General features: G+C 45.1%; 1 protein-coding gene across 2 annotated transcripts in view; it reads right to left on the reverse strand.

Annotated features, from left to right (window-relative positions):
- The window catches only part of MAPKBP1 (mitogen-activated protein kinase binding protein 1), a 167,006-nt gene that overhangs the window by 82,339 nt on the left and 72,292 nt on the right, over positions 1–12,375 (reverse strand). For both annotated transcript variants that reach the window (XM_077264089.1, XM_077264100.1), the window contains one exon: positions 11,734–11,825. In XM_077264089.1, coding sequence (XP_077120204.1) covers positions 11,734–11,825 — 92 coding nt within the window. The remainder of the gene's footprint in view (positions 1–11,733; positions 11,826–12,375) is intronic.

Genomic DNA, 12,375 nt, shown 5'->3' on the forward strand with positions numbered 1-12,375 from the left:
GAAGTCCTCTGTTGTATCTTTCTGCTATTTAGTTAGCGGGCCTCTCTGTGCTAAATCTGCTTTCATACTACGTGTGTCTTTTCATCTGCTCTCACCGTTATTATATGTGGGGGGCTGCTATCTCCTGTGGGGACATTCTCTGGAGGCAAGCCAGGACTGTGTTTTCTTCTACCAGGGGTAGTTAGTTCTCCGGCTGGCGCGCGGCATCTAGAGACAACGCAGGAATGCCCCCTGGCTACTTCTAGTGTGGTGTGTAGGTTTAGCATCGCGGTCAGCTCTAGTTTCCATCACCCGAGAGCTTGTCCGTTTATTCTATGCTTCTGATGTTTCCTTGCCATTGGAAACCATAACAGGGAGGCATGAAAGGTAAATGGTAAAATGTGCTTATTTTGTACAATACAGCCATAATATACTAAATCGCGTTTGCACACAACGCTGCATGAACCGATAGCTAGCCACTATGTGAACAGTAAAAACCGAGAGCTATTAAAGGGAACCTGTCACCCCCAAAATCGAAGGTGAGCTAAGCCCACCGGCATCAGGGCTTATCTACAGCATTCTGGAATGCTGTAGATAAGCCCCCGATGTATCCTGGAAGATGAGAAAAAGAGGTTAGATTATACTCACCCTGGGGCGGTCCCACTGCGGTCTAGCCCGATGGGTGTCATGGTCTGGTCCAGCGCCTCCCATCTTCTTACGATGACGTCCTTTTCTTGTCTTCACGCTGCGGCTCCGGCACAGGCGTATTTTGTCTGCCCTATTGAGGGCAGAGCAAAGTACTGCAGTGCGCAGGCGCAGGGAAAAGTCAGGGAGGCCCGACACCTGCGCACTGCAGTACTTTGCTCTGCCCTCAACATGGCAGACAAAGTACGCCTGCGCTGGAGCCGCAGCGTGAAGACAAGAAGAGGATGTCATCGTAAGAAGATGGGAGGCCCCGGACCGGACCGCGACGCCCATTGGATCGGATCGCCCGGTGATCTAAGCTCTTTTTCTCATCTTTCAGGTTACATCGGGGGGCTTATCTCCAGCATTTCAGAGTGCTGTAGATAAGCCCCTGATGCCGGTGGGCTTAGCTCACCTTCCCTTTAAGTGCATGAAAGGTGTGAACAGATGCTACGGGGGTCATGATTTTGAAGGAAAAAAAAAAGTTATATGGGCCAAACATGAATAGTTAGATAAGTGAGGTGGGGCAATAGGTCAGTCTAAAGAAATGCGTTTTTAAGCCACTCTTAAAATTGTGGGTATTGGAAATTAATCAAATGGTCTTAGGGTACCGTCTCACAGTGGCACTTTGGTCACTACGACGGCACGATCCGTGACGTTCCAGCGATATACTTACGATCTCGCTGTGTCTGACACGCTACTGCGATCCGGATCCCCGCTGATAATCGTACGTCGTAGCAGATCGTTTGAAACTTTCTTTCGTCGACAAGTGTCCCGCTGTGGAGGCATGATCGCATCGTGTGACAAAGGTGTGCACGATATTGTATACGATGTGCGCACAGTAACCAACGGCTTCTACATCGCAAATACGTAATGAAATTATCGCTCCAGCGCCGTGCATTGCGAAGTGTGACCGCTGTCTACGACGCTGGAGCGATAATGGAGAGACGCTGGGGCGTCACGGATCGTGCCGTCGTAGCGACCAAAGTGCCACTGTGAGACGGTACCCTTAGGTAGTGCATTCCAAAGAATTGGCGTAGCACGCAAGAAGTCTTTGGAGTTAGGAATGGGAGTTTCGGATTGAGAATTTTAGTTTAAAGTTATTAACAGAACGGAGGGCACGGGTAGGGTGGTAGACAGACAAGGGAGGAGATGTAGGGGGTGCTGAATCATGGAGAGCTTTGTGGATGAGTGTGATAAGTTTATGTTGAACTCTTGAGTGGATGGGCAACCAGTGGAATGACTGGCACAGGGAAGAATCATTGTAGCAGTTGGCAAGGAATATGATCCTGGCTGCAGCATTCAGAAAGATTGGAGAGGGGAGAGTTTTAAGAGGGAGATCAAATATTAGAGTTGCAATAGTCCACACGAGAAAGAATAAGTTACAGTAAGGGCTTTTGCCAAATCAAAAAAATCTAGGTGTTTAACAAATGTAGGTGACATGAGTGGGCAAGTGATCAGATGCAGGGAGTGAAGGAAAGATCTGAATCAAAGATGACACCAAAACAGCAGGCATGTTACTGGGGAGTAATGGTAGAGCCACACACGGAAATGGCAATATCGGGCATAGGTAGGTTAGTAGAAGGAGGAAACACGAGGAGTTCAGTTTTTGACCGATTCAGTTATAGATAGAAGGAAGTAGAAATGGTAGAGACCGTGGAAAGACAAATCACTGGTATTTTATAGTAATGCAGAGTTAATATCAGGAGACAAGGTATAGAGATGATACTGAAAACCAAATCTACTGATTGTTTGTCCAATAGGGGTGGTGTACAAGGAGAAAAGGAGGCGGCCAAAGACTGATCCTTGAAAAACCCCGACAGTCAGGAGAAATGGAACCAGCAAGAGACCGTGAAGAAGGGGTCAGAGAGGTAGGAGGAGAACAAAGAGAACAGTGTCTTGGGAGCCCAATAGAGCCGAGCATAGGGAGGAGCTGGTGATCCACAGTGTCAAATGCTGCTGAGAGATGCAAGAGAATCAGCAGGTAGTAGGGACCATTAGATTTAGCCATTAGTCAATCATTAGAGACATTAGTGAGGGCAGTTTCAGCAGAATGTAAAGAGCGGAAACCAGATTGTAAAGGCTCAAGAAGAGAATTATCTGAGAGATAGCGGATTAAACGGGAGTGGACCAAGAGTTCCAGGAGTATAGAGATGAAGGGACAATTGGAGACAGGTCTGTAGTTTGCAGCGCATTTCTGGTCGAGGGATGTTTTTTTTTATGTTTTTTTTTTTTTTTAAGTAAAGGATGTATGCTGGCGTGTTTAAATGAGTAGGGAAAAATATCACATGAGAGAGTAAATATTTTAGTTAGGCAAGTGGCGACACTAGGAGAAAGACTGGAGGAAATGGAGGGAATGGGGTCACTGGTGCAGCTAGTAGGGCGAGAAGATGCATGAAGCCTGCTCACTTCTTCTTGCGTGACTGTTTCGAAGACAAAGTGAGAAAGATGCAGTGCAGGAGGGAGGAGAATGCATAACATTAGGGGAGCGGGAAAAAATTTCTTGTCAATGATATGGTCAATTTTTCTTTGAAATAATTGGTGAGATAATCAGCGTTAAAAGTATATGGTGCGGCATGTACGTTTGATTGAGGAGAGAGTGAAAAGTGTCAAAGAGTCATTTAGGATTATTGGAGTGAGGGTGTTGAAGTTGGTTTGTTTGGAGAGGTTAAGGGCAGAGTTGTACGTTTTAAGCATAAACTCATAACGAATGAAATCTTCAGCCAGACTGGATTTTCTCCACAGACATTCAGCGCACCTGGAGAGCGGAAGAGGGGAGTTCGTGAATTCATACACTGAGCAGAGGAGGGAGAAGACCAGGTCCAGAGTATTCCAGTCTTCATGTGTAGGAGAGTTAGCAAGCTGTGAAAAAGGCTGAAGGAGGAAGTAAGATAAAAGGTGGAAGGCTGATGAGAGGGGATCACCAATGGGGATGTTAAAGTCCCCCATCATGAGAGTGGAGATGTCTCAGGATAGAAAGTTTGGAAGCCAAATGGTAAAGTAATCCAGGAATTGACGGGAGGAGCATGGAGGGCGATACACAACTGCCACTCGCAGGGCGAAGAGCTGGTATGGTCTGATAGTGTGGACCTCCAAAAAAAAGGGCAGATAAGGGAGGGTGCTGATTTTGGGGGGGGGGGGGGGGGGGGGAGGAGAGATTACAATTACCTGAAAAGTACATTTTGTTGAAAGGAGCAGGCTAACACCTCCAAGTGTAAAGCCACCATATGAGAGCAGCGGTGGTGTCTGACTACTGGATCCAGGTTTCAATAAGAACAAGAAGGAAATTTGAAAAGTAAAAAGGCATGGATGTAGTTTTCAGTAAATAGTAGAATGATGTGCTTTACCAAAAAGCTCCATCTTGATCTCATCTGTCCACAAGAAACTTTCCCAAAAAGATTATGGCTTAATGCTGTACATTTTGGCACACTGCAATCTAGCTTTTTAAAATCTGTGTAAACTTGAGACTTGATACTGTTGAACAATTTTGGTTCTCAAGTTCAGACAGTCCTCATCTTTCTGTTCTCCTTGCTTATAGTGTGGCAAACAATGAAAATGAGTCAACTTCTCTCCTTCTTATCTGGCTTCAGGTATTATTTTCATATCGCCCACACATGTTACTTGCTACAGGCAAGTTTGAAAGAACATCACATGCTTGAAAGTTGTTTACTCTCATTTTTGGAAAGGTACAAACAATTCAATACATCCCATTTTTGAGGATGTGTGTGAAGTTATGTCCAATTTGCCTTTTTTCCCCCCTCTGTGTGTTGTTCCAATACACACAAATGAAATAAAAACGTGTGATTGCAATAATTTTCTGGGAGAAATACTTCATTTTCTGGAACAATTTCAAGGGTGTCAACACTTTCGGCCATGACTATTATACCAATAATGATTGGGACTTAACTTCCATTACTTCTAGCGCTCTTGAGGAGCAGGATTCATAAAAGGATTAGTGAACTACTTTGTACTGTATTGGTCATACGGGATAATTCTTCTCAATCCGTGGCTTAACTATTATCTCCTGGCTTTCCACCAATTAGCACTACTATACTACAGTGATGCCCACAGATTACATCACATGTTTATAACCCTATTTAACTTAAGTGCCCTTACTGGCTGATCATTTCACCTTGTATGGACTCACTGTGTGACACATGCACTTTAAAATGGGGCTCTACTGTTCCCTTAGAGAATGGTTTTGCTCCAATGATCTCTTTAAAATTATGGGGCGCAAATAGTTTTCAATCTCTTCTCATCTTTGGATACATTACCAGTACATGACCGCTGCAGCTAATAGTTGAACTGTGTGGTTAAGTGCTGCCATAACTGCTGATACAAGTTACATGCCAACGAGGCAAGTTATCAGTAGTAGCTTGTAAACAAAAAGGATTTGGATAATTAAGGTTGGTTTATCTGCTCAGTTTTGTTGAGTTATTTTTTTGTTTTATTTTTAAAGGGAATCAGTCACCAGGTTGCAGCTACTCGATCTGAGAACAGCATGATGCAGGGGCAGAGACCATGATTGCAGTAACCTCCCCATAAGTATGACATCCCTGGAATTTTCATAAAATCTGTGTTTTCTCTGCTGTAGATCTAGGGAAGTGATGGCGAACCTTTTAGAGATCGGCGATAGTTTTGAGGAGATGGTGCAAGTGCCCACCCGGAGGGCTCTGCGCGCCCCCTCTGGCACGCGTGCCATAGGTTCGCCACCACATTCTCTGAACGCCAAGCTGCTTATAACGCCGCCCACACCACCGACTGGCTGCTCTATGCATATGCACAACATACGCATAAGCCTGTTAATCAGTGGTGGAGGTGTGGTTGGACTACATGGCAGCAGGTTTACTAGTCCTCTAGTGCTAATCTCCTGCTGACACAACTCTGATTTTGTCAACATAAGGTTGTGTCCACTGTCCGATTACATCCGGATTAGCTGCAGCATTCAATCCGCAGGGTCCAGATGTTACAGCATAGTGGAGGGGATTTTATGAAATCCCGGGTCCACTATGCGTGCGAACACGCACCCGGCCGCCCTGCGTTTCCAGACATGCGGCGCATCTTTTTAGATCGCAGCATGTCCGTTTACCTTGTGGCGATGCTGCGTCGCCGCAAGGTAAATCACAGGGCCCTATGTATGGGGTGCGGAGATTCCAGATGTGTGCAATTAACACATCCGGAATCACTGCGCGTATAGAAGGGGGCAGGGCTTTGGGCGGAGAGAGTTTTCCAAAGTGCCGGCAATCTGCAATGTGGAACCTTACCCTAAGGCAAGCAGCCTAGTAAGTGACATAACTGGAATCAGGGTCTGTCTATATTCATTGTGACATTCCTTTTAAAGAATATTTTGAAAAAAAAGTTGAACATAATATTTCCTATTCCACTGCTGCAAGAGTTACATCAGATAGCAATCTATCCATGCTGTTATAATTTACAGTTATGCCATTATTTATTTGTGCCTTTTATATAAGTAATAAAAAGTTCGGAACAGAAAAATAATGAACCACTCATAGGAAAAATAAATACAAATAACAGAAAACCTAAAAATATACTTTGTGGTTAAGATTATTAATGGGTTAATCCCCCCCCCCCCCCCAAAGAATACACATGAAAAAATATATACTGATACGGAGATACTGATTTGGCTTTTATCCTAAGTCATATTGCACGACTCATTAAAGGGTTGATTGTGACTTGTAGGATCGCTACTTCCAACAGGTGGCGATATCGAGTTTAAGTCCTCTTTTTCTCTGAAGAGGCAATTGGCCCATAAGTAGCACTGCTCCTGGAATGTTGAGGGTGGATGGGGAGGTAGCACCCATAGCAGCGCCGGCTGATGTGTCTGTGGAAATCCCCGGGGACACAGCCTACGTAGCTGCTGTCACCTGCAGTCAGAGCGCCCAGAAAGCAGATAACGTTCTGCCTTCAGGACCCTCCTCAGTCACAGGCGTGACTGAACCAGAGATGGACCCAGAACAGGTCCCAGAGGGTTCCCGTGGGGAAGGGACCCTGACGTCACTTCTGGCTGCAACCAGCCAGGAGTACCAGGCCACTCTGTGCTCAGATGCGAGCCTTGAGAATTTGAGACAACTTGCCGAAACGCCCACCTCCGTGACTGATCAGGAGAGGGTGTTCTGGGAACGAGGGAGGTTGTACCGGGACACAGTACCCGGAAAAATTGCAAAAGGAGTGGTTGAGGGAAAGACAGCTGGTTGTCCCGCAGCAATTCCGGAGTGAGTTCTTGCGGATTGCCCATGAGATCCCGCTCGCTGGACACTTGGGGATCAGCAAAACTAAGGCTCGGCTGTCTCAAAACTTCTACTGGCCCAAGATGGGGACAGATGTGTCAAACTACTGCCGCTCCTGTCTCACCTATCAAAGAGCGGGGAAGGCGGGGCCTGCTCTTAAGGCTCCCCTGATCCCTTTGCCAATGATAGAGGAGCCTTTCCAGAGGATCGCGGTGGACATTGTGGGCCCGCTGGCCGTCCCCAGCAGCTCTGGAAAGCAATACATCCTTACTATGGTAGACTACGCTACCAGGTACCCAGAGGCAGTGGCTCGGTCCTCAACTAGGGCAGATAAGGTGGCGGATCCACTGTTGGCCATCTTTTCACGTGTAGGATTTCCCAGGAAGATGTTTACCGATAAAGGGACCCAATTCATGTCTCGCCTAATGGAGGCTCTCTGTAAGAGAATGCAGGTGAAGCGTCTGGTATCGAATGCGTATCACCCACAGACCAATGGCTTGTGTGAACGCTTCAATGGTACCCTCAAACAGATGCTCCCCATGCTGGTTAAGACCCAAGGACGTGACTGGGAGCGGTACCTCCCACACCTGCTATTCGCTTACAGAGAGGTTCCGCAGGCCTCAACAGGGTTCTCCGCCTTCAAGCTCCTGTACGGCAGGCGAGTCCGGGGACTCCTTGGGTTGGTAAGGGAATCCTGGGAAGAGGAGCTGAACCCTTCTGAAGTGTCCATAGTGGAATATGTCATGCGCTTCCGTGACAAGATGCAGACCTTGACGCAGTTGGTGCATGACAACATGACGCAGGCTCAGGCTGATCAGGAGCACTGGTACGACCAGAACGCCCGGGAGCGGACCTACCAAGTGGGTCTAAAGGTGTGGGTGCTGGTCCCCATACCAAAGGATAAGTTGTCTAGCTATCGCCCGATAACTCTCTCCCTTATGCCTCCAAATTACTGGAACAACACATCCATCTTGAACTGTCCTCCCACCTCTCCTCCTGCTCCCTCTTTGACCGGTTACAATCTGGCTTCCGACCCCATCACTCAACTGAAACTGCCCTAACTAAAGTCACCAATGACCTACTAACCGCCAAGAGCAAGCGACACTACTCTGTCCTCCTTCTCCTGGACCTGTATTCTGCCTTTGACACTGTGGACCACTCCCTTCTGCTACAGAATCTCTTGGCATCACAGACTTGGCCCTATCCTGGATCTCGTCATATCTGACAGACCGAACATTCAGTATCTCCCTCCCCCACACCACCTCCTCACCTCGCCCCTTGTCTGTCGGTGTTCCTCAAGGATCTGTTCTAGGACCCCTACACTCTTCTCCATCTACACCTTCAGCCTGGGACAGCTCTTAGAATCCCACGGTATGCAGTACCATCTCTACGCCGATGACACGCAGATCTACCTATCCAGACCTGACCTCACCTCCTTACTTTAAAAAATCCCACACGGTCTGTCTGCTATTTCAGCCTTCTTTTCTGCTCGCTTTCTACAACTGAACATGGACAAAACAGAATTCATCATCTTTCCCCCATCTCACTCTACCCCGCCACCAGACATATCCATCAATGTTAATGGCTGCTCACTTTCCCCAGTCCCACACGCCCGGTGCCTCGGGGTGATACTCGACTCGGCCCTCTCTTTCAAGCCACATATCCAAGCCCTTGCCTCCTCCTGCCATCTCAAACTCAAAAAAAATTCCTGGATCTGTGCATTCCTTGACCGTGGCAGCACAAAAACACTAGTGCATGCCCTTATCTCCTGCCTTGACTACTGCAACCTCCTACTCTCTGGCCTCCCCTCTAGCACCACTCCAATCCATCCTACATTCTGCTGCCCGACTAATCTACCTGCCTCCCCGCTATTCCCCAGCCTCTCCCCTATGCCAAGCCTTTCACTGGCTTCCTATCGCCCAGAGACTCCAGTTCAAAACCCTCACAATGACATGCAAAGCCATCCACAACCTGTCTCCTCCATACATCTGTGACATGGTCTCCCGGTACTTCCCTACATGCAACCTCCGATCCTCTCAAGATCCCCTCCTCTACTCCCCTCTCATCACTTCTTCCCATAACAGCATCCAAGACTTCTCCAGTGCTTCCCCCATACTCTGGAACTCTCTACCCCAACACAGACTCTCGCCTACCATAGAAACCTTCAAAAAGAACCTGAAGACTGAACTCTTCCGACAAGCCTACAGCCTGCAATGATCCTCAACCTACTGAACCGCCGCACAACCAGCTCTACCCTCTCCTAGTGTATCCTCACCCATCCCCTGCAGACTGTGAGCCCTCGCGGGCAGGGTCCTCCCTCCTTATGTACCTGTTAGTGCCTTGTTTTTTGCTCATGTTTAATGTACTTGTCTATATTTGCCCCCTTTTCACATGTAAAGCGCCATGGAATAAATGGCACTATAAAAATGCATAATATACTGTAAATAAAATAATGGTTGTGTAATACTTGTACTTGTTATTTGGATACTAATACACTGGGGTACTTGATGTACTCAGCTCCTTACATACCATGTGCACTTTAAATGAAAAAAAAAAAAAAAAAAAAAAAAAAAGTGAAATGCAACAATACTCTTGAATACTCTTGATGGAATAGTTACAGGTTTAAGACTTTTTTTTTTTTTTTTTTAAAAAGAGAAGGCTGGAATCAATATAATATCCCGAATGACGATGTTACTGTCTCCGCACCACACTTGCACAGATAATAGAGACTGGTGTGTGGACACAACACAGAATATTTCCCCAAGACCTTGCTCATGTAATTGACCAATAACCACAGTATAATGCAAAGAGACAATATGACAGATCTAATCCCAGCAGCATTGAGAAATAATTTTAGTATAGGACTTCACAGAACAGTCATCGGTTGTGTTCTGCTCACTGACTGTATGAAATCAAAAGGTCCTATAAAAATACCTTCAGGAAAATAGGATTTTGTAGACCTTAATAGGGTTTTCGAAGACTTTGATATTCATGTCAAATCCTTAAGATAAGATCAATATTATATCAGATCAGCCGCTGCCATTTTTATTAGGGCCAACAATCAGGAACGAGAGTTCACATGAAAGATTTGGTGCTGTAGGTGAATCAAACACCAAGTCATTTTAATATTTCTGATTTGACAATGGTCAAAACATAGAAAATAACAGTCTATTGGTCTCCATCTGCTATGATTAGCATAGAGTTCTTCAACATTGCTCAACTTATGTACGGTATAAAACAACTTGATTGAAGAATGTAAAGTTGACCAGTCACAAAAAAAAGGAAATTGAGCTCTTTAACTAACTGACTCCTCTGGACTAAACGTTAAAAAAAAAAGAAAAAGAAAAAAAACAAAAAACAAGTTGTAGCAGAAGAAAGTATGCCGACATCTGGTTCACACAGAGCTACATCGTGACATAGTCCACATTGCAAGCCATCTAAATAAACATTACACCCACTTCTCACATGAACGGCCTAAAGCTAAACTGCCTCCTCCTTCGCTAAATACATATTTTGCATCTACGATCTAGATGGGGGGGGGGGGGGGGGGGACGTTTGAGCGCAGACATTTCACCTTTTCTGCACTCCAGGCAGATGTATTAAAAAAATTAAAAAAATAAAAAAAACACCACACACAGGAAAAAAAAAAAAGTTCTTGTTTTGACCAGCACATGGGAGGAGGCCTAATGTGAAAAAAATGAAAATTATACAGCTGGTTCTTGGCCTAGGGGGTGCGCACAACCATCAACACCTGGTTTGGGAGAGCCAAGCCTGAGAGCAACTTGTATGAAGAGATCTATCAAGCAGGACTCTAAAGAACCGTCATGTGCAAAGAGACATCAGGTATCACAATCCAATCTGTACTCTGATGGTGGAATATACACTAGTAACACTTTTCATTTTAAAGGCTAAAAAATATATATAAATCACTAGTTATAACAGCTAGAAAACTACACTATGGTGGCCATGACTTGCTTCCGGCCCCGCATGCATTTGGTAGCTTGTTGTGCCACACCCGTTGCTGAATGCCAAGCGGTCAATGACAGCATGGCACGTCATCTCTCGTGTTGTGTGTACAATTATTTAAAAAAAAACAAATGCAGTGAGATGGACACTGAAGATGGTAATGACCGATTGCCTGCAGCATCCTACCGGCTAAGGCTGTTGTGACTGCCTCCAAAAAATAAGATGAGTGACCACAAATTGAAGGGAAACTCCGATGACTAGTGAATTATAGAAGACTAAAGGTTCAAACAATCCCAAGAGATGCATTTGGAAAAGTTTAAAGTTAAGCAAAAGTTTGTTTTTCTTTGGGAAGAAGAAAAAAAAAAAAAAAAAAGGTTTATACAACAATATTTTTAGTAGGCGATGGAAATCTGTTTAACATTTAACAAAAAAAAGGGCATGAAAGGTGTTAGAAAACAACCATGGCCAACCCTATTCAAGCCCCAGAGTGATGATTTCACGTTCATCGTTCACATGATTGCCGCTGCCAATAATTTTCATGCAAGTGTCACCAATGGGTCAGGTAACGGCGGCCTTAATCATGACCACCAAAAACGCCACCACCGGACGCCAGATGATTGAACAGGTCTTCAATGTTTATTTTATTATTCTAACATATTTTCTGCTTTTAGATTTTTTTTTTTTTAGGTCCAGGAAACCCTTCAATGACAACCAACTAAAAATGTTGAAGTATGATGAATGTATGTACCAAAAGAAAGGATTACGGACGGATTAGAAGTGTCCGGCCGACGGTAATCCCCTCCTACCACTAATCAAACCTCCCACAGATAAGATGAGACGTTAAGCACACACTCACCCAGCGGGATATGCAACAAGGCCGGTCTTTGGATCACAGGAGAGACTTCTTCCAGCTGACACCGTGATACCCAGAACCTTCTCCAATGTCACCTGTCGCACAAAAAAAAAAAATAGATGTAATCTCAGAACACACGGACAGCTGGACTACTTGTGGGAGAAAAGTCGCCCACTTCACAACAAAGAATTACTGTTCCTTGTTTACAATGTACAAGTAGGGGCATCTGTTCACAACAGAACCAATACGGGTGACTGTATTTTAAGAACTGTTGCGGCATGGAAAAAATAAAGGGCCAAAATTAAAAAGTGTCAAAGTAAAAATGCATGTTCTTTACACATGAAAAATAATGTGGTACATTCTTCTATTTTCCCATTTATAATACCTATATATTGTCTAGATACTTATTGGTCCCCAATTTAATGCAGAAAAACAAGACCTTATGAAATGGGTCCAATTACAGAGCACCTCAATAATCCACAGTACGGGAGACGTATCCAGCCAAATGTGCCAATTCTGGAGCAAATTGCGCCATAAAATGTTATTTCATGAGTAACACCATATTTATTATGAAGTTTAAATATTTTCTGTGCATTGTCCGACAAGGCGAAATCTTACTAAAATGGGGCTTGACGGGAAAGGAAC

The sequence above is a fragment of the Ranitomeya variabilis genome, chromosome 1, assembly GCF_051348905.1.
Source record: "Ranitomeya variabilis isolate aRanVar5 chromosome 1, aRanVar5.hap1, whole genome shotgun sequence".
Lineage (NCBI taxonomy): Eukaryota > Metazoa > Chordata > Amphibia > Anura > Dendrobatidae > Ranitomeya > Ranitomeya variabilis.